Source organism: Suncus etruscus, chromosome 1 (assembly GCF_024139225.1).
Source record: "Suncus etruscus isolate mSunEtr1 chromosome 1, mSunEtr1.pri.cur, whole genome shotgun sequence".
Classification (NCBI taxonomy): Eukaryota; Metazoa; Chordata; class Mammalia; order Eulipotyphla; family Soricidae; genus Suncus; species Suncus etruscus.
The window spans coordinates 46,226,130-46,249,067 of record NC_064848.1 but is presented as its reverse complement, the minus strand read 5'-3'; the positions used below and the strand labels follow the sequence as shown (position 1 = coordinate 46,249,067).

Here is a 22,938-nt window from a genome sequence, read left to right as displayed (position 1 = left end):
ATTTATATGAATATCAGTACTAATATAATGTTGTTACATACCACAACTTCTTGAAGACTGTTGGGAAGACTAACTGTTGAAAGGCCATGAAATGGTCGCTGAGCGAAGTCAATATTCTGCAAGGGTCCTCCTACACTGTGACTTCGAGTCAGAGATACATTCTTCTTTGATAAATTATTAGGCACAGATGACAATTTCACAGTTTGGACATCACCAGTGATTTTCTTTATTTCCTCACTTAAAAACAAAACAACGACAAAAAATAACCACTATGCTCATACTGAAAACCTAAATCTGCAAAGCTAGAATATTTTCTAAAATGAAGTGATTTTTACTTAATATATCCAAGAGAGTCAAATACTGCCTTGGTAAGAATTAAATCTTCTTCACACATTTTTTATAAAACTGATCAGATAAGATGGAGTGAAGGGTAAATGAATTATTACTTTTGAAAGAGAAAGATCAAGTGCTCTATTCAAACATTCATATTTATTATAGATAATACTCAATAGTATACTATATATAAATAGGTATCATATACTCATCAACAAAAATCAATCTCTACCAGGTCATAATTTACTTAAAGAGACTAGATCTTACTTACAAGTTATTCTTTGAAATATTTGATGACAGGGATCAACCCAGAGCCTCATGCATGCAAAGCATGTCATCTAGCATGGAACTCTATTGTTATACTCAGATCTAATTTGCTATAATTTTTAGTTTAAGCATGTTTAGAAGACAAGCTCTCAAAAAATGTTCATAATAAAGATGTCTCTGGAAACTAACAATGATTATATTAAGGAGAAATTTTTTATACTACTGAGAAATTTATTATTTTTGGCAAAAGACTACAGCAAAATATTAAAGTTTCAAAAATGCATCATCAATTATTTGAACAATATCTGATAGTAAAAGTTAAAAAAAATCAGGGTGTTGCACACATCTAGAAGTGCTCAGGGGACCAGGCAGATCAAACCTAAACCTCTTCCAGCAAAGCATTCAATCAGTCATTTTATTTTTGGGCCCACAAAGTAAAATTTAAGCAACAGAATTTATTCCTACGTGATTCATGTTGTTTAACTGATGGAATTTGGGAACTGCAGTCATAGTACAGAGGAGAGGGTCGAGTGTCTACCCTGAACATGGCTGACCTGGAATTGATTTGGGTACCAGTACTGATCCCTGAGAGCAGAGCCAGAAGCAATTTCGGAGCACTGCTAGGTGTAACACAAAATCCAAAAAAATAGAAAAAGAAAAATAAATAAAAATTTTTACTAGGTTATTGAGTATATAATACAAAAAGTTCTTTAGTTCTCTGTATCTTATGGTACCTTGATTCAACTGTTGTGCTTGTTTCTTCAGTTATGGTCTGGTTAAGTTTTGGGAAATCCATGAAGTTAATCAAGTCAGGTTCTACCGAGCTGGATGCAGGTTTATGTTCCAAAGGTTCACTTGCCAATGGGATGCTTCCACTTTGTAAACTATCACCAGAGGTACTTGGTTTCAGAAAAAAGCTAAATAGAAGCAGTATGAAAGGAGTCTTTAAAAATCTTACAGTCCGGGCCCGGAGAGATAGCACAGCGGCGTTTGCCTTGCAAGCAGCCGATCCAGGACCAAAGATGGTTGGTTCGAATCCCGGTGTCCCATATGGTCCCCCATGCCTGCCAGGAGCTATTTCTGAGCAGACAGCCAGGAGTAACCCCTGAGCAACACCGGGTGCGGCCCAAAAAACAAAAAAAATCTTACAGTCCTGTAAATTCATCAAATTTAAAATCACTTTATGGTATAGTGAGTCAGGCAGTATTCCTATTTCAAACACATATATACTCTTACTCTCATTCCTTCTCTTGAGGATGTTATTCAGAATTCAAATGAAGACCTTTTCTGTTTGGAAAAATTTTTTAAAAACTAAAAAGGTGGGCTGGAGCGATAGCACAGCAGTAGGGTGTTTGCCTTGCATGTGGCTGATCTAGGACAGACTGTGGTTCAATCCCCCAGCATCCCATATGGTCCTCAAGCCAGAAGCGATTTCCGAGAGCAGAGCTGCACATCACCGGGTGTGGCCCAAAAAAAAACCAAACAAACAAACAAAAAAATTCTAAGCAGAGGGGCCGGGCGGTGGCGCTAGAGGTAAGGTGCCTGCCTTGCCTGCGCTAGCCTAGGACGGACCGCGGTTCGATCCCCCGGCGTCCCATATGGTCCCCCAAGCCAGAAGCAACTTCTGTAGCGCATAGCCAGAAGTAACCCCTGAGCGTCACTGGGTGTGGCCCAAAAACCAAAAAAAAAAAAAAAAAAAAATTCTAAGCAGAGGACGGAGCAAAAGTACAGTGGTAGGGTGTTTGCCTTGCACGCAGCCAACCTGGGTTCCATTCCTAGCATCCCAAATGATCCCCTGAGCCTGCCAGGGTGATTTCTGAGCACAGAGCCAGGAGTAGACTCTGAGCACCGCCGAGTGTGGTCCTGTCCCCTCTCCCCCCAAAAAGAGCATATACTATATATGTATATTTGGGGGGGGTTGTTTTTTTGGGCCACACCTGGCAATGCTCAGGGGTTACTCTTGGTTCTCTGCTCAGAAATAGCTCCTGGCAGGCACAGGGACGCCAAGATTTGAACCACTATTGGTTATGGGTCAGCAGCTTACAAGGCAAAAACACCCTACCACTGTGCTATCTCTCCAGCTTCATATTATGTATATTTTATATATTATTTACATCTATATATTTTGAGGGGATCTGTACCGGAATGTTTTCAGGGCCCACTCCCAATTCAGTGCTTGGAGACCATTCCCAATTGTGCTTGAGAAACATGCAATACCCAAGAATCAAAATGCATGCATTCAGCCCATTAAACTAGCTCTCTGAGACCCATTTTCTACTCATATACTGAAAGTGAAGGAGATACAGTGCAGAGAAACCTAAAATATAACACAGATGTTTCACTAGTCCCTTGGATATTTTTTCTTTTCTGTATTAATATAAATTGTGTATTAAGTTAAGAAATAATTTAAAAGTTTTACATTACTAACCTTGCAGAACCTCTCAGGTCTTTAAATTCTATATTGAGAAGAGGTAAGAAGTTGCTTTTACAGAATGGACAGGTTGTATTCAAATTTGAATCATCTGCCATCCATCCAGCCATAATTTCTTCATCGTAAACTAAAGCCTCACAAGCTCTGCACTGTGAACAACTTGACATCAAAACCTAAAAGTAGGAAATTACAGACACTAAGAATATGCAAAATAAAAATTAATCGCAACAGACTACACTGTTAAGCTATTAAATATATTTTTTGGTGTTTTTTTTTTTTTTGGACCACACCTACTGATTCTCAGAGATTACTCCTGGCTCTTCATTTAAGAATCACTCCCACATTGGTGATAGGAATGTTGCACTGATGAAGGGGGTTATTCTTTACATGACTGAAACCCAACCACAATCATGTTGTAATCAGGGTGTTTAAATAAAGGTATTAGTTAAAAAAAGAAGAAAATCTCTCCTAGCAGTGCTTGGATGGATAGGTGGGTGAGGGGTTGGAGGTTCTTATGGATGCTGGAGATTAAAACCCAGGTCAGCCGCATACAAGGCAAGTACCCTGCCCGCTATATACTATGGTTTGGTCTGGTATTTAATATGCTGTTAATTAAATTTGGGATTAACCGTTCAGATTCTTTGTAAGTATTACTAATTTATTGTCTTGCTTTAATAAAACATTTAGCCAATTCAACATAATGACTTAGGTTATTATTCTGTCCACTGGGTATTATAGAATTGTTACATGCCATTTTGAAATAAAGATATTTGTAGCCATTTTATCATGAATAGAATATAGAACTTATACCTCCATGGCACAATTTTGATAGATGCTAGACATGCTGGTGTTTTGAGAAGAACCATGGTCTGATTTTTCAAAGTCCTGTCCTTTTGTGGCTCTTGGAAATGGAACTTCACCTAGAGACAAATAAAATATCAGAGAGTTCTTCGAAGATGCATATTGATGTATTTAGGGAGAAGTGTCTATACAGCTTAAGTGTCTATAGCTTATTTCGTTTATTTATTTATTTATTTATTTATTTATTTATTTATTTTTGATTTTTGGACCACACCCAGTGACACTCAGGGTTACTCCTGATTCTGCGCTCAGAAATCATTCCTGGCTTGGGAGACCATATGGGATGCCGGGAATCGAACCCAGGTCCGTCCTGGGTCAGCCACATACAAAGCAAACGCCCTACCACTGTGCTATCGCTCCAGATCCTATAGTTTATTTTTAAATAGCTTAATCATTAAAATATTAATATATTTAATATTAATTATGTTTAGTACAGAAGGATGTAGTACAGAAGCTAGTTGGGCTGAAGAGATATTCAAAGAATATGCCAATCTCTCAGGCTTGATTCGAAGCACATGGCCCCTTGAACATCACAATGAGTGGCGTAAACTCCCAAAAACTGAGCAAAGGAACGCTCTCAGCACCACAGAGTACCTTTACCCCTCCAAAAACAGCACTAGATAAGTAAGATTGTTCACTACAAAGTTCTTTCAAACTTTTCAGAAAATTTTAATTTTTTTTTATTTTTACATAATAGAAGTTGTAAAAATAAATGGAATCAAAAAAAATTTTTTTGTTTTTTTTGGGCCACACCCATTTGATGCTCAGGGGTTACTCCTGGCTAAGCACTCAGAAATTGTCCCTGGCTTGGGGGGACCATATGGGACACTGGTCCTTCCTTGGCTAGCGCTTGTAAGGCTTACCTCTAGCACCACCTCTCTGGCCCCTGGAATCACAATTTTTAAAAAATATAGTGTTATGTGAGCTAATGACTTTAAACATAAAAATACAGTGCTAACCTATTTTGATGATAGATTGCAGGGATCTAACAACTAGTACAAACTGCTTCACTTAACAACCTAGTTAAAAAATAGAGTCCTCTGTCCTGTCCCACAGATTACATCTAGGGCTTACTTAATCATTTGTATATGGTTTTTGTTTTGTTTTGTTTTTTGGGTCACACCTGGCAGTGCTCAGAAATTGCCCCTGGCAGGTTTGGGGGACCATATGGGATGCCAGGATTCGAACCACCATCCATCTACATGCAAGGCAAATGCTCTACTGCTCTGTGATCTCTCCGGCTTTCATTTGTATGTTTTATAACTAAATCCTTGCATAATTTTGATGCACAATAGTCTGAGAACTAATGATATAATCACCAAATGAATGCTGAATTTCATCAAATGAAAAATTAGCTATAGGTAATTATAGAACTTGTATATCATATAAAAGCGAGTGGTCAGGCTATATTAAATATCTTATCAGTTCATCTAAATAAACAAAATGTATTCTGTTTATACTAAAAGGTAGAGAAAATTCTGAGCTCACAAACTTTAAAAGGAGATTCTTTCCCTTACCTGTTAAGTAATTCAGTTTCCCAACATCTCCACTGCTGCTGCTACTGCCAAGGCTTGTGTTGCTTTGGGTAAGTTCACTGGAGACCAGACCTGAAATACTTGTATTAGGTGACATATTCTCTCCCAAAATATGGTCTTCAAGGCCAGCAGGGAAGCTATAATCTCTATTAGTTTCCTCCTATGTAAATAAAAAGAATAAAATACAACATGCAGAAGTAATACCTTCTCCAACAGAAATATATTCACTTTATCACTTGTAAGTCAAATTTCTCTTTTCTTCTTAAATAAATGACCCTCATAGTTTTCAAGGTAATGTACTCTTATTATTATTTTTATTACTTGGAGTTTCCTTTCATATTCAAGCAATGACCCACTACTTTAAAATTATGTGTGTCCCTTTTATTTAATGGGGGGTGAAGTCTCAACATTCAATATCATACAATGAAGGAAATCAAAGAGTTTCTTGTCTCCAAAGGAATCAGAAAGGAATCCAAAGGAATCTCTACTTGCCAGCACAAGCAGAGAAGAGTTAAACAGCCAAGGCCAGCGAGGCAGCACAGGGATTAAAGTTCTTGCCTTACATGCAGATAACCATAGTTTGATATGGTCCCCTGCAAACTGTCATCAGTGATCTCTGAGGATGGAGCCAGAAATAAGCCCTGAGAAACATCTGCTGTGGCTTAAAAACCAAAAACTGAAAAAGAAAATTTATGGGAAAACTATTCTTAATTCTCCATTACTTAATTACGTATTTGACCCTGCAAAGATTAACTTCTGTTAACTTTTAATTGTATGAACTATAAAATATGGATTTTATAGATTCATCAAAATGACATTAAGGTTATGAGAATTTCAGTTAGCAATATGATTTTTTTGTTCCTGGGTCTAACCTTGCAGTGCTCAGGGCTTACAGGTCACTGTCTTACTCACTTTAGCCCATTAGAAACATAATTTTTCAAGAGTCACCATAACAGTGAGGAACAAGACATAAATAAAAAATCTAAACACTGTAATTGATAATTAATTAAATGTGATCATACTTTAGGGAGAAAATATTTCAGTAAGCAGTTTCCTAATTTATACTTTAAATACTTGTGAATTCATTGCTGTAAAACCATGTTGTGAGGGGCTGGAACAGTGGCGTAGCGGTAGGGCATTTGCCTTGCATGTGGTTGACCAAGGACAAACTACAGTTCAATCCCCTGGTGACCCATATGGTTCCCCAAGCCAGGAGTGATTTCTGAGCACATAGCCAGAAGTAATCCCTGAACTCATCAGGTATGGCCCAAAAACCAAAACAAAACCAAAACAAAAAAATCCCCAAACCAAAAAACAAACAATGTTGTGATAAAAATTAAACAGACATTCAGAATAGTATATTTTAAAATACCACTAATCAAGCTGAAGACTTATTATTATAGTGCGTAGGGTACTTGCCTTGTACTATCTGTGGTGCTCAAGGGTTGCTCCAAGATCTATTTGGGGGTCACAGGGAAACCATGTAATATCAAGGATTGAACCAAGGCAAAGTGCCTTAACCCCTGTACTACCTGTCTGGCCCAAATCTATAAATCATTTTTTACTTTAATATTTTAATATTATATTTGGGTGGTAGTGGTTACTAACTCCATTTGGGATGCCAGGGATTAAACCTGGTTAGGCCATGTACAAGGCAAGTGCCCTATCTGCTGTACTATCACTTTGGCCCCAATAACTCTGTAAATATTTTTTTAAAAGCAGTTTATATTCTAACACTTAATATCGTATCTTTGATTACTTGTAGAATTAAATTTTCCTCCCAATGGCATACAAGTCTAAACTTGTTCTATTTCTTTTTTGTGTCTTTACATCTGATTCAGAGTCTTATCATTATGAAAATAAATTATTTTGAATATATTTTATATCTCTATGATTTCTCATATTTTTTCCAAGATATACATTGTGTCACTTTGTCATTTTAAAGAGCCTAAACTTTCAAATTTATCTATCAAAATCCACTTATTTATTACCTTCCTTTGGTCTTTATGTCTTTGACCTGAGTTTCCTCCTCTAAGCTATTACTCCCTTATAATTACAACCATGGTAAAAGGCATCAAGCTAATTTTCCAGACTTAAAATTCTAGCTGTCACTCATAAGTTGATTTTAATGATCTACTAAAGTTATTTTTCCTCAGTGAAATCTCAACTGTCTCTTTTATAAAATGGAGATAAAAACAGAACATGTCAGGGAGCCAGAGAGATGGCACAACAGAAAAAGTGTTTGCTGACCCAGCTTCAATCCTTGGCATCCCATATGATTCCCCAAGTCTACCAGGAGTAATTCCTGAGCATTGTTGAGTATGGTCCCCAACCCCTAAACGGAAGGAAGGAAGGAAGGAAGGAAGGAAGGAAGGAAGGAAGGAAGGAAGGAAGGAAGGAAGGAAGGAAGGAAGGAAGGAAGGAAGGAAGGAAGGAAGGAAGGAAGGAAGGAAGGAAGGGAGGGAGGGAGGGAGGGAGGGAGGGAGAGAGGGAGGGAGGGAGGGAGGGAGGGAGGGAGGGAGGGAGGGAGGGAGGGAGGGAGGGAGGGAGGGAGGCAGGCAGGGAGGGAGGGAGGGAGGCAGGGAGGGAGGGAGGGAGGGAGAGAGGGAGGGAGGGAGGGAGGGAGGGAGGGAAAGAAGTTTATTTCTTAAACCTTAAAAAAGAAAAAGAAAGATAAACAAGGCACAGTGGTAGAGATACTGACACTGGTGATAGGCACAGTACAGTAACACTATAAATCTAAAATATTAGTACCTTCATAAATCATAATACTTTAAAAAGATATAATGATTATCCCTATAATAATTTTAAAATAATTTAATATAAAGTTTAAAAGCTATGTATTAAATTACAGTATAACTTCCATATATATTTATAATGTAGGATATAAATTAGATAGAAGTTACTTAAAAAAATAAAGTTTTACCAAAAAAAATGTTTTATGGGGGCCAGAGAGAGAGCACAGTGGAGCAGTAGGGCATCTGCCTAGCACACAGGCAATTCAAGACAGATGGTGGTTCAAACCCCGACAACCCAGATGGTCCCTGAGTCTGCCAGGAGTAATTTCTGAGCACAGAGCAGCCAGGAGTAACCCCTGAGCGCTGCTAGGTGTGACCCAAAAAACAAAAACTCCTAGATATATAATTTAGTAATTAGATTTTGCCAACTACAGCTAGTATAATTTTTCAGAACAATTTTATTTCACCTTACTATTTAAACTGGAATGTTATTTCTACTTATAAGACTACACAATCAATTCTTTTCACTGCAACAGAGATATTTGAATATTTAATAATTTATATTTAATATTTAATAATTTCAAAATTATCTGAAAGTTCCTTGGTGTTCCAAATAACTGATGAATAAATGTTTTAACCACAAAGAAATTAGTTTTAACAAGGTTATTTGTTATATTTAAGCAATTAAAATACGGTCTTCATGATTGCATTTAGAAAACATTGGTTATCTGTTCTCTCTAGCTGAGTCCTGAACAACAAAATCCAAAAAGACATTTCCAATAAAGTACATTCCTTTTTCAGAACACAAAGAAGTATGATTTTGTTAGACCTAAAAGTTATCTTAAAGAAGGAGGGCAGCAAAGTAGAGTTGAAAATACATATGCTTGGGACCAGATAATTTAGGACCCGGAGAGATAGCACAGCGGCGTTTGCCTTGCAAGCAGCCAATCCAGGACCAAAGGTGGCTGGTTCGAATCCCAGTGTCCCATATGGTCCCCCGTGCCTGCCAGGAGCTATTTCTGAGCAGACAACCAGGAGTAACCCCTGAGCAACGCCAGGTGTGGCCCAAAAACCAGATAATTTACCATCCAGATTCGATTCTTATCTTTCCATATGATCCCCAAGCAATGCCAGGAGTAACCTCTGAGCACTGCCAGATGTGATCCAAAAACCAAAAATTAAAAAATAAAAGCATGTGCCTAACTAAGTCAGTTACTGTGGGAGAGTCGTGAGGACTACAGAATGTTTGAAGTCATCTGGTGTCAGATCTAATCAATTATTGTCAAATAAACTATGTTTTTTGGGCTGGAGAGATAGCATGGAGGTAGGGCATTTGCCTTGCACACAGAAGGACGGTGGTTCGAATTCCGGCATCCCAGATGGTCTCCCGAGCCTGCCAGGAGCGAGTACTGAGTGTAGAACAAGGAGTAACCCCTGAGCGCTGCCAGGTGTGACCCAAAAAACAAAACAAAACAAAACAAAACAAAAAACCAGAGATGGAGAGGGAGCTCAGTAAGCTGATCACATGTTTTATATGCAGGAAACCTGGGTTTGATCCTTGGCACCAACTGTTCCCTTAGCACTAGAGAGTATCACTCAAAAATCAAAATTAAAATAATAAAAATCAAAATTGTAAGTAATTCTTAAAATACTTCTAAAGAAATACTACAAACATTCTGAAATCAATTAGGATATACACATAAAGAATCCTTACCTCATCATCTGAATAGCTGTAGGCAGATGCTACAGCAACCCACATCTTACTTGCTACTGTTGCTGCTTGTTTCATACCAGATTTCAGCACATCTATCTTAGGTCCTGATAGTATATTATCCAGTTTTAAACTTGTGGTAAAAGAATTTACCACAGAGCCCAATGAGCCATGTGGTGAAGAGCGCACCAGTGCTGACAGAGAGCCTGAACGATCTTTATGAGCTCGAGATGGAGTGTGCTGCTTGAAGCGTCCAGCAAAAGTTTTAGACCTGGACACCGAAGGGGACGTTTTTTCACTTCCAGGATTTTCCTGTGTGGGTGGACTATGATCTAAAGGAAGACTTGATCTCCTGTCTAAAGACTGAACAAATGCAGCTGTAGTACTAGAATCTCTGCTTTCCTCTCTATGTAATTCCATACTAGAAGACTTGTTGCCTAGAGGGCTTTTTAGTTTCATATAGCTCTCAATTTCATCAGCCAGATTACGTGCAACAACTGGAGAAAATTTCTCTTCAGAATCCGAAGTTTTTTCCCCAACACATTCAGTAGCTAAAAGAGACAAAGGATCTAGTCCAGTTTCAACATCTTCTCTCTCGACAGCTTTAGCAACACTATATAAACTGCTTCTCTTATTCAACAGATCTTTGGATTCAGTCTTTAAGTCTATGGACTGACTACTACTACTATTACTTTGTAGACTGTCATAAATATCCGTTGTCACCAAAGTTTTAGCTTCAGCGTCATCAACAACAGGCTCTAGGAGCTCTTGGCTTTCCTCAAGCATCTCTAACATGGATGACCTATGCTCAGACTCCCGTATGCTTTGTGACACACGAAGCGTAGTATCAGCTGAAGGAAAGCTATGAGTTCCTGCATTATGAAGTGGAGATGTCTTGGGACATGTCAATGCTGCTGTGAGGATCTTGGCATCTGCTCCCATCATGATAGCCATTTCACTTGAATTCAAATCCAAACTACTCTTCTTAAGCAACATTCCTGCTCGACTTTCAGAACTAAAACTACAACTTCTCTCTGAAAAATGTTTTTGTCTTTTTTCTCCCTTGTCACCATTCTTCTTGAGATTAGTAACCTCACCAGATACTACTTCTTCAACTGGATCTTGAGTAGAGAATAGCACATTTGACGCACTACCTGAAAGAAAAAATAAAGATGGATGTCTTTTTTCATGTATCTTCTAATAAAATGTGAAGTTATTTTTAAAATAATGCATACTGAGAAGATTCAGAAAATCAAAAGGTATAGAGAAGATATACAGAAAAAAAATTTTGTTTGTTTTGTTTTGGGGCTACATCTAATAGCACTCAGGAGAGCATATGAGATTCCAGGGGTCGAACACGTTCAGTTGCTTGCAAGGAAAATTCTCTAACAGTTGTGCTATCAGTCCAGTCCGAGAAAAAAAACATTAAGAAGCTTGTCACAAAAAAATGATGAAGATAGTGAGCAATCCACTGTGAGAATGATAGTTGGAACTGGTAACTCTGGACAATAACTAAAAGAGGCTAAAGTGACATGCATGGTACCACTTTCATTAGCAATAGTGCAAACCAGTGTCAAAAATGAAAAGGGGTTCAATTTCTCCTCCAACAAGAACCGCCTCGGCGGAGACTCGGAATTCTGTGGAGGTGGCCTAGGTGCTGTCCCTCAGCTGACAGCAGCATCACCCTATCCCCGAATTCTCCTTTTCTGTTTTGTTTTATTTTTTCTTTCCTATTTTGATTTTGCATTCCCCACTTGCCCTCCTCCAGTCCGCGATGACTGGCTCTTGACCTGGTTCGTTCAGGCCTTGGGTGAAGGCTTTTGGATCGGGTGAAGGCTTTTGGATATTATCCTTCCATCCTATGCTTTAATTTTGTTATTTTGAAGAGTATACACTGCCAATGTGATTACAAAAAACAAACAAACAAACCCTCCTCTTTGCAGGTCCAGTTGTCTTCATCTCTAATGGGATACAGAGTAATCAGTAAAATAAATGCACACTGCTTCTTGCCTTAATTTGTGTAATATAAATGTCATTTTAATGAAAATGAAAAAAAATGAAAAGAGTGGGAGGGAGAGAGAAGGGAGTAAAATGCCTGTCTCAGAGGCAGATGAGAATGGGTAGGGGGGATACTGGGGATATTGCTGACAGGAAACGTGCACTGATGAAGGGTGGTGTACATTCTATGACTGAAACTCAACCATGAACAATTTTGTAACCAGTGCTTAAAATATATATCTTTAAAACTAAATCCTATAAAGCAATGCACTAACATTGTCCTCAAAGGTAATTTTTTTAATTAAAAAAATAAATTGGTTGGAGCCAGAGCAATAGCACAGGTTAAGGTGTTTGCCTTGCATGCAGCTGAACCAGGACGGGCCTAGGTTCGATCCTAGGTGTCCGCTATGGTCTCCCGAGCCAGGAGCAATTTCTGAGCTCATAGCCAGAAGTAACCCCTGAGTGTCACCAGGTGTGGCCCAAAAAACAAAAAATAAATTTGGGGGGGCCATACCTGCCTATGCTCAGGTATTATTCCAAGCTCTACGTTTAAGTATCACTTGCTGCCAGGGATCAGGGATCTGTGGAACCATACGGAAGCTGGGAATTAAGCTGGGGTTTCCTGCTGGTTGCAAATTAAGTGCCCTACTGGCTATAGTATCTCTCTACTCCCAAAGTTAACATTTTACCATAAAATTCCCATAGTGTGTTCTCTATGTGTATAAACATACATTAAAAAAAAAAACACCTTGGTCTTTTGATTCTATCAGAACAAAAATAATAATTTTAAAGGGTTATGCAAATATACGGTAAATATCTTAATTTTATTTTAAGAAATATTTTGTTTTAGGGTTCAGAGAAACAGCGCAATGTGTATGGTCTATCTTGCACACAAATGACCTGTGTTTAAGCCCTGGCATTCCATGTGGTCTCCTGAGCCTGCCACGAGTGATTCCTGAGCATAAAGCCAGGAGTCACCCCTGAGGACCACCAGCTGTGGTCCAAAACACCACCAACAAAAAAAATTCAGTTTAAATTAAAAAAAATTTTTTTTGGTTTTTGGGCCACACCCAGTGATGCTCAGGAGTTACTCCTGGTTATATGTACAGAAACTGCTCCTGACTTGGGGGACCATATGGGACGTCGGGGGATCATACCACCATCTGTCCCAGGCTAGCGTGTGCAAGGTGCAAGCCTTACCGCTTGTGCCACTTCTCCAGCCACATAAATTCAATATTCTTTATTAAATAGCAACTCAAACAAAATAATTCTATTTTATCAAGTCTTTTGTATATTTAACTCAGTAAATATTTGACTAGGAATATACTTAGCACAAGGCAAGAAAGAATTACATATTTGCTATAGCTAGAATCTTTTACCTCAAAGTAAAATTATTCGAGTGGTGTGCTTAGAATTGGCAAATTCCAAAGAAGACGGAAAAATCTGAGTAGCTAAATATTATTTTCAGGGGACAGAATAATAGTACAACAGGTAGAAGAAATGCCTTGCATATGGCTGACCTGCATTTGATCTCCAGCATCCCAACAGTCCCCTGACATTACCAGGAATAATTTCTTTTTACAGATCCAGGAATTACCCCTAATCATTGCTGGGTATGGAACCCCAAACATCTCCCAAATTAAATACAAAAAAATTTAAATGTAATTCTTCCTCAAAAACATCTAAATATCTAGAGTACCATATGGCTCCCCTGAACTTACCAGCAGAGATCCTAGAGCACACAGCCAGAAATAACCCTGATCAGACTTTGTGACCCAAAATCAAAACAAAGCAAAATATCTACTAGTATCTACTATGCAAGATTCTAAGAATATTATGGTGAATAACACAGACATGATCCCAGCCCTCAGAGAGGTTAGATTTCTCTGATTAGTGATATAAATGTATGCCAATAACTACAGTAACCTCTCAGTTTTAGGGGAAGCTCTAGTCATCTCTCCTTATGGCAAGTTCGGTTAAGTACTTTAAAAATATATTTACAGGGGCCAGAGTGATAGCATGACTAGTAGGGCATTTACTTTGCACATCTCCAACCCAAGTTCATTTCTTGGATCCCATATGGTCTCCCAAGCCTGCCAAGAGTGATTTCTGAGCTCAGAGCCAGGAGTAACCTAGAACACCACTGGGTGTAGCCAAAAACAAACACAAACTAACTAACTATATATATATATATAAATATATATATAAATATATATATATATATATATATAAATTTCAAGGTCTTTTTTTTTTTTTTTTTTGGTATTTTGGGTCACACCCACCAGTGCTCAGGAGTTACTCCTGGCTCTATGCTCAGAATTCGCTCCTGGCAGGCTTGGGTGACCATATGAGATGCCAGGATTTGAACCACCATCCTTCTGCCTGAAAGGCAAATGTCTTACCTCCATGCTATCTCTCTAGTCCCTCAAGGTCTTTTTTTTAATCTTCCCAACTGGTACCAACTAATTATCATAACCATACCAGTTAAGTTACATTTAGAGGTACTGTTAAATAATTAAAGTTATTAAATTATACACAACTTCAAATATTATATTTCAAAGCTGCATTAAAAATATGCATCAAGGGGCCGGAGAGATAGCATGGAGGTTAAGTGTTTGCCTTTCATGTGGAAGGTCAGTGGTTCAAATCCCGGCATCCCATATGGTCTCCTGAGCCTGCCAGGAGTAACCCCCTGAGCGTGGCCGGGTGTGACCCAAAAACCAAAAACCAAAAAAAAAAAAAAAAAAAAAAAAAAAATATGCATCAAGGGGCCGGAGAGATAGCACAGTAGTGTTTGCCTTGCAAGCAGCCGATCCGGGACCTAAGGTGGTTGGTTCGAATCCTGGCATCCCATATGCCCCCCCACCCCCGTGCCTGCCAGGAGCTATTTCTGAGCAGATAGCCAGTAGTAAACCCTGAGCACCACTGGGTGTGCCCCCCCCCCTCCAAAAAAAAGAAAAGAATAATCCTTAATTTAAATTCTAAGTGTATACAATGCTTAGAAACAAGACTTTAGGGGCCATAGAGATAGTATGGAGGTAAGGCGTTTGTCTTGCACGCAGAAGGTCGGTGGTGGGTGTGACCCAAAAACCATAAAAAATAAAAATAGAAACAAGACTTTAGGGGGCCAGAGCAATAGCACAGCAGTAGGGCATTTGCCTTGCACACTGCAGACCCGATGTCGACCCGGAAAGGACCCGAGTTCAATCCCCAGCATCCCCTGAGCCTGCCAGGAGCAATTTCTGAGCAAAGAGCCAGGAATAATCCAAGTGCTACAACTGTAGCCCAAAAACCAAAAAAGAAATAAAGAAGAAACAAGACTTTAGAGAAATGAAAGGTAGCTTTATTTGGAGGACTAAAGTTACAGGTCAGTTTCAGACATTTGAAACTCATGCACTTAAATATAAATCTTAAGGGTATTTGAGAGATCTACACAGAACTGAAACTAGCAAACTCAAATTTAAGGATTCATATACAACACAAGTGTTCATTAAAAACTTAACCACAGGGGCTGGAGAGATAGCATGGAGGTAAGGCGTTTGCCTTTCATGCAGGAGGTCATCTGTTCGAATCCCAGCATCCCATATGGTCCCCCGTGCCTGCCTGGAGCAATTTCTGAGCCTGGAGCCAGGAATTACCCCTGAGCACTGCCGGGTGTGACCCAAAAACCACAAAAAAAAAAAAAAAAAAAAAAACAACCACAGGGGCGAGAGCAATAGCACAGCGGTTAGGCATTTGCCTTGCACATTAACCAACACAGGACGGACGGTGGTTTGAATCCCGGCATCCCATATGGTCCCCCAAACCTGCCAGGGGTGACTTCTAAGCACAGATCCAGGAGTAACCAAACCCTAAGCACCATTTTGGGTGTGACCCAAAAACAAAAAAACAAAACAAAACAAAACAAAACTTAACCACAAGGAGCCAGGAATGTGGCTCGATGTGATAAGAGAATAAGCATTGTTTTTGTGGGACATCTGGATTTAGTTTCCAGTATGGCAAGCAAAACAAATTCAATCACAGATAAATGTTCAGGATACCAATGACAGACCAAAATTGGTACTGGAGAGATAGGGCACTTGCCTCACACATTGCGAACCCAGGCTTGATCCCCAGGAACCCATATAGTCTCTCATCCCTGTCCAGAGTGAGCTTGAGGACAGAGACAGAAGTAAGCCCTAAGCACCTCCAGGTGTGGACCTCCTCACCCAAAAAAAAAAAAAAAAAAAGTAAAATCCCACTAATATCTTTCTGTTGAGCCTGTTGAAAGGTTCTGTGAACCTTTTCAGGCAGGCATTTTTCTTCCATAATAGAAAATTAGGGAAGCTAACAATAATACATCAGCCCTCTGAAAATTCAATCATATCACTATTTCTCTGGCAAGAGAGAGAGCACAGAGGTAAGGCATTTGCCTTGCATGCTGCTGACCTACAACAGATGGTGGTTTGAATTCCGGCATCCCAGATGATCCTCCGTGCTGCCAAGAGTAATTTCTGAGCACAAAGCCAGGAGTAATAACCCCTGAGCACTGCCGGGTATGACCAAAAAAAGAAAAATAGAAAGAAAAAAAAAAAAAGAACAGAACTTCTACAGTCCTCTTCTCATTCTCTATAGACAATAAGAAGATTCAAACTGTAAACAGATTCAATAACAAGAATAGGCCTTTTATTTATTTTGGTTTTGGGTCATACAACAGCAATGCTCAGGGGTTCCTCCTGGTTCTGCCTTAAGAAATTACTTCTGGCAGTGCTTGAGAGACCATATAAGACGCCAGGGGTCAAATCTGGATTGGACATATGCAAGACAAGCATCTTACCCACCATACTACATCTCTAGTCCCAAGGAAAGGTCTTTCATATATATAACAAATAAAATAGCACTTCTTTTAACATTTTTCTTATAAAAACAACTATTTACATGCCTACTTTAGCCCATTTATAGGATTCTAATGTACTCTTTAGCTTATACGTTACAATTAAATGCTGTATTTAGAGACATATGTATAGCTAAAGGTACTTCTAACGTACTTCTCTTTAGCTTATACGTTACAATTAAATGTTGTATTTAGAGACATATGTATAGCTAAACGTACTTCTAACGTACTTCTCTTTAGCTTATACGTTACAATTAAATGTTGTATTTAGAGACATAAGTATAGCTAAACAAAAAACTTTGGTTTTGTTGTCTGTTTTTTTTATGTGTTTTTTGATTTTGAGTTATACTAGCTATGATCAGGTTTTGCACTAAGGAATCACTCATGGGATGCTGAGTGGGCCCATGCAAGGTGTATATACCCTAGTGGCTGTGCTTTGGCTCCAGCCTCATGAATAAAATGTTTCAATAAATTTTTGTTTATTGGTACTGGGGCCATCTCTGGCATTGCTCACGGATCTGTACTCACAAATTACTTTTAGTGGTGTTTGGCCAACCCAAGTTGGCCACATGCTAAGCATACACATTCGTTACCTTCCGTACAATCTTTCCAATCCCACAAAGTAAACCTTAAATACTTTATAGCTAATATATAAAGACTCACCAATGCTACTTTTCCTATTGTTGATGTCAAAAATACCAGATGAAACTTTCACGATGCTACTTCCCCACCCAGGTGGCTCAGCAGGACTATGTGACTCTGTACTAGATTGTGAATGCTTTGCTGTAGGAGCAGGGATATCACACAGATCTGAAAAAAAAAGTTAGTTTTTATCATTCCACTCTCCCCAATGTAAAGCAAAAACTATACACTGATTTATATTTTTATGTATTTTCCTCTAAATAAGGACGGTGAATATGTTATTACTAACGATGTCTGATATAGTCTATACTTTAAATGTTGCTAGCATATACTAAAATAAATGCTTCATTTCAGCATTCGTAATCCTAACTTCAGAATTCCTGAACAGATAAATTAACCTTTGGTGTTCGATTATTCTCCTCGTCACTATTTATAGGAGACTATCAATAGGAGAGGTTTGCTTCTGCATAATTCTGGAGCAGTAACTAAGTGACATCTTCAAAGAAAATATATTTTTGTTTAAGAGGATGGAAAGACCATCTTATTATTAGACAAAATTTAGCCTACTGATCAAATATATATCTTATACACATATATTTAAAGGATACCTAGTAAAAAAACATTTTACTTTCAACTATTTTTATGGTGCTGGAGAGCAAACTTGGGACATCACAAATGTGAGGAATGTAGTACATGGTCCTAAAAGAGTATTTTAACAAAAGGGGTATAAAAATGTGGCTAAGTGGGAAAGCACATGAACTTGTACTCAGAAACTTTGGGTTTCAGCAACACCCTCATCCAGACTCTGCATTGCACAAATAAAAATAAAAGGGACATTTCAATGCAAGTTTAATTATTGAAAATTTAGTATTTTTCTGTTACAAATAGCTATCTAACTTACAATTTAACATTGAAATGAGTTACCCTTTCCTACAAAATTGAAATACCCAGAGATGGGACCAGAAAGATAGCATGGAGGTAAGACATTTGCCTTGCATGCATGAAGTCAGTGGTTCGAATCCCGGCATCCCATATGGTCTCCTGAGCCTGCCAGGGGCGATTTCTGAGCATAGAGCCAGGAGTAACCCCTGAGTACTGCCGGGTGTAACCCCAATAAACAACAACCAAAAAAAAAAAAAAAAAAAAAAAAGAACTACCTAGAGAGGTTCTAAAGATCATTTCAAATTCCAAAATTCTGAGACATCTTTACATATAACAGCAATTATAAGCCCAGCTCTTACAATTTTAGGAATTATCAACAAAATTAATATAGAAGACTTAATACGGGTACTTTTCTAAGTAAAACTGGTAAATAAGTATCCATACTTAACCTTCTGGTTGGTCTTTAGTTTTAGTTATCAGTTCTCTTACTACTTGATCTTCAGGCACATGAATTTCTGTATCATCCTTTATAAGTTCATCTTTAGAGCCATAGCCTTGGTCAGACTGACCACCTGTTAACAACAATGCAGGCTTTTGTTCACACATATAATCTAGCTATATAATAGTCCACACAATAAAAGTAGAGAAAAGAAAGACAAAGAAGCCCACGAAGCACACAACATTTTAAAGCAAAGATAAGCAAAGAATAGTTGAAAGACACAAGACCTGAAAACCACTGCACAACTAAAAGCAGAAAACGAGCTAACAGATTTGAGTAAGATGTCTGAAAATTTTCATTTGGAGATCAAGCAAAGTACTCTGAGAGAAGACAAGTAAATAAAAAAAGTAAATAAAACAAAAATGAATGCGTTATATGTGCAAACAATTATGGGAAGAACTAAACAACAATAAAACTAGTTACTGATAGGGAGTGGGTAGAAGGGATAAGAGGTCACTTTTCTCTATATAGCTTATTAGACTGATTTTATATTCGGAAATATATTAACATCTACATAACTAAAAAATTCAAGCAACAAAACTAAAAGGGGGATGAGTGGTAACTAAAAAAAAGAAAAATCAAAAGGTGCAATGCTGAAATCAAACAAAACTTATGTTGTTGTTGTTTGTTTTTTTTTGCTCTGGTTTTGGGGCCACATCTACCAGTGTTCAGAGTTTACTCCTGGTTCTATGCTCCGAGATCACTCCTGGCATGGTTCAGGAACCATATGGTATAAGAGATTTAACCCAGCCAGGCTATCCCACCCACTGTATAATCACTCAAGCCCTGAAAATTAGTGTAGTTTATGTAAATAATATAAATATACTTAAATAAGAAAAGAATAATATAAATATACTTAAAGAGGACTAATCCAAGTAGCTTTTTTTATTTATTGAAACCAATGTGAATTACAAGTCTTTCACAATTGCATTTCAGGCATATAGTGACATTGAATTAGGGCCGTTCCCACCACCAGTGTTAACCTCCCTTCACCATAGTTCTCAGCATGCATCCCATACCTCGACCCTTAGCCCCCTGAACTGCTAGTGTAACAGGTCCATTTTGTGTATAGCTTGTTATAGTTTGGGTCTCTCGGTTCTATTGCTATTAACTTTGGTTTGGGTATTTAGATCTGACCATTTTTTATTTTCACTTAATACTCCCAAGATCCCTTGGCCTGTGGGACCCCATTCACTTTTATTTTTATTTCTTCATTTGTAGGAGGACATAGAAAAGGAGAACAAAATGACTCATGTTCTATGGTTCTGTAAAAAAGGCAGGAGCCCCTATATAGAAGCTATAAATAAAATTAAAAGAACAAAAAGAAAGGGGGTGAAATATGGCTTTTATTCTTTTTTTTTTTTTTCATAGACATAGTAAATATTGGGAAAATTAGAAAGGAAATTCCCTCGGCCTAAGAGATACATGATGTCTCTACCCTTGAAGCATACTGCATAAGACAAACTACAGGCTGCAGGCATGTTAGTTGCAAGTCTTTGTTTATGGTCCCAGGAAAAGTTCTGCTCAGCGGCAATTGTTGTAGTCTTCTATAATTAGAAATCTTAGCTTTTGCATAGATCAAGCGAATTGTCCTATATCAAACTGAAACCTTTCTGCTAGGTGAAAGAATCTAATTATCAAGGGATTAGTAACCCAAAATATAAAGAACTGAACAAAAGTAAACCATCCAATAAAAAAATTAACAGAACATCTAAATAGATACTTCTCCAAAGAATACATATAGGTGGTCAACAGGCATAGAAAAAGATGTCCAATCTCATTATTATGAAAATTAAAATCAAAACCAGAAGATATTGCCTCACAACTCTGGAAATAGCTATTATTCAAAGACACATACATGTTGGAGAGAATGTAGAAAGGAAGGAAATCCATGAATAAAACGGGGGTGTAAATACTGTAGTCATTCTGCAAAGCAGTGCTGAGAATCTTTAAAAATGTAAAAATAGGAATTCCATATAATCCAGCTATATCTTTTTAGAATTTTCCCAAAGATGGAAAAAAGAATTTCAAGAGAGAGGCCATATGTACCATCATATTCACTGCAATTTTATATACAATGGCAAAGAACTAAGTAGAGAGATTACTAAATAAAGATGTAGTATATACATACTCAACAGAATACTACTCAGCTATAAATTAAATCCTGTTATCTGCAACAATGTTGAATGGACTGAGGATATTAGGCTTGGTAAAATAAATCCAAGAAAGATTAATTCATTCCTATATGGTATTTAAAGAACCTAAACAAATGATTAAACCTGTAGTCTGTTAAATCAAATTAGTATATATATACATATACGTGCTAATTTAGTGATTACACTCGAAATTTACATTAATCTGAACAGTATTGTTAGTTTTTTAACCTTATTGTTATAATGTATGTTATTATAGTAATATAATATTATATAATATACATGTTATGTTATAATAATGCTAATTCCATTAAAAAGCATTTAAAATATTTATTTTTGTGAGGCCACACTCAGTAGTGCACAGGGCTTACTTTTTCTTTTCTTTGTTTTTGGGGGTGGGGGCACTACACAAGGCAGTGCTCAGAAGTTAGTCCTCACTCTGGTACATAAAAATTTATTTAGATGGGACCAGCGAGGTGGAGCTAGAGGTAAGATGTCTGCCTTGCAAGCGCTAGCCAAGGAAAGACCGTGGTTCGATCCCCCGCTGTCCCATATGGTCCCCCCAAGCTAGGGGCAATTTCTGAGCGCTTAGCCAGGAGTAACTCCTGAGCAACAAACGGGTGTGGCCCGAAAAACCAAAAAAAAAAAAATTATTTAGACATTGTTGTGGGGGGAGAGATGATATGATTGTTTGTTTGCTTGAGGGGACAAACCAAGCAGACACCATGGGTTAATTACTCCTGGTAGGCTCAACGGACCATAGGGATGCTGGGGATTGAACCCAAGTAGGCTATGAGCCAGGTAAATGTCCTACCTGCTGTACTATTGCTCCAGCCCCAAATTATGTAATTTTTAATGAAATATATATTATTATAAAAAATAAATGAACCAAATTCATCAGAAAAGCTGTCAAATGAAACAAAGAAACACTGACAAACAGAACTAAAATAAAAGCAATAAACTGGGGCCGGGCGGTGGCGCAAAAGGTAAGGTGCCTGCCTTGCCTGCGCTAGCCTTGGATGGACCGCAGTTCGATCCCCCGGTGTCCCATATGGTCCCCCAAGCCAGGAGCAACTTCTGAGCACATAGCCAGGAGTAACCCCTGAGCATTACCGGGTATGGCCCAAAAACCAAAAAAAAAAAAAAGAAAAAAGAAAAAAAAAGCAATAAACTACCATAGAGCATATTACAACAACTGGCAACTTTGAAAAAAGAAGTGTCAAAATCAAAATACAAACAATCAAATAACATATTGATATTTTTCCTGGATATAGTAATTATACTGTGGCTACTTTATAGAAAAGACTCCTAAAATAGTAAGAGGCAAAGAGTTATATAAAAACTGTTCTCACTTCATTTATAAAAAAGAAAATGGTACATATATATATATAGAGAGAGAGAGAGAATAAAGCAAAAGTGGCAAACTGAAAATGAATAAATCTAGATTTTTAAAAAAATCAAGTGTTTTCTATATAATTTTGCAATATTTCTTAAAGTCTAAAACAAGATAAAGTGTTTTAAAAGCCTATTTGACTTAAAAATAGAAATTAAAGCAAAAATAGAGAAAAAATAGAATAAATGAAATTAAAGCCAATTACTACAAATTGTTATAAAGAATATCAACAAAAAGGACATTAAAAATATAGTATATTCTATGTTCTATCATTTACTATATACAACACCATTCAAACTTCAAATATGCCACATGACAAAACAAACTCAACATCTTTAAATACTGCTTTCAGATGCTTTTATTGGGCCTCTCAAAAGTCTGGTCAAGTGTTATGGTGCCATGAAATGAACACCTGACCGGGAGGAACAGTGCATACTGGTTAAGCCCAGATACACCACCCAATCAGCTCGTGGCTTAGTATACGGTACCAAGTAAAGTGATTCGACATATGATCCTTAATGAAAAAGGAATCTAAGTCTCCAAAAATGTAAAATGACACTACAAAAAACTTTATAGTAGACACAAAATTCAGTATCAAGATTTTCTTTAACCTGTGATATGA

General features: G+C 37.7%; 1 protein-coding gene across 1 annotated transcript in view; it reads right to left on the bottom strand.

The window, feature by feature from the left end:
• The window catches only part of DENND4C (DENN domain containing 4C), an 86,654-nt gene that overhangs the window by 11,501 nt on the left and 52,215 nt on the right, over positions 1-22,938 (bottom strand). The window contains 8 exon segments of the mRNA XM_049769399.1: positions 42-237; positions 1,335-1,517; positions 3,029-3,204; positions 3,842-3,951; positions 5,410-5,587; positions 9,880-11,030; positions 17,411-17,557; positions 18,721-18,843. Of these exon segments, the coding sequence (XP_049625356.1) occupies positions 42-237; positions 1,335-1,517; positions 3,029-3,204; positions 3,842-3,951; positions 5,410-5,587; positions 9,880-11,030; positions 17,411-17,557; positions 18,721-18,843 (2,264 nt within the window).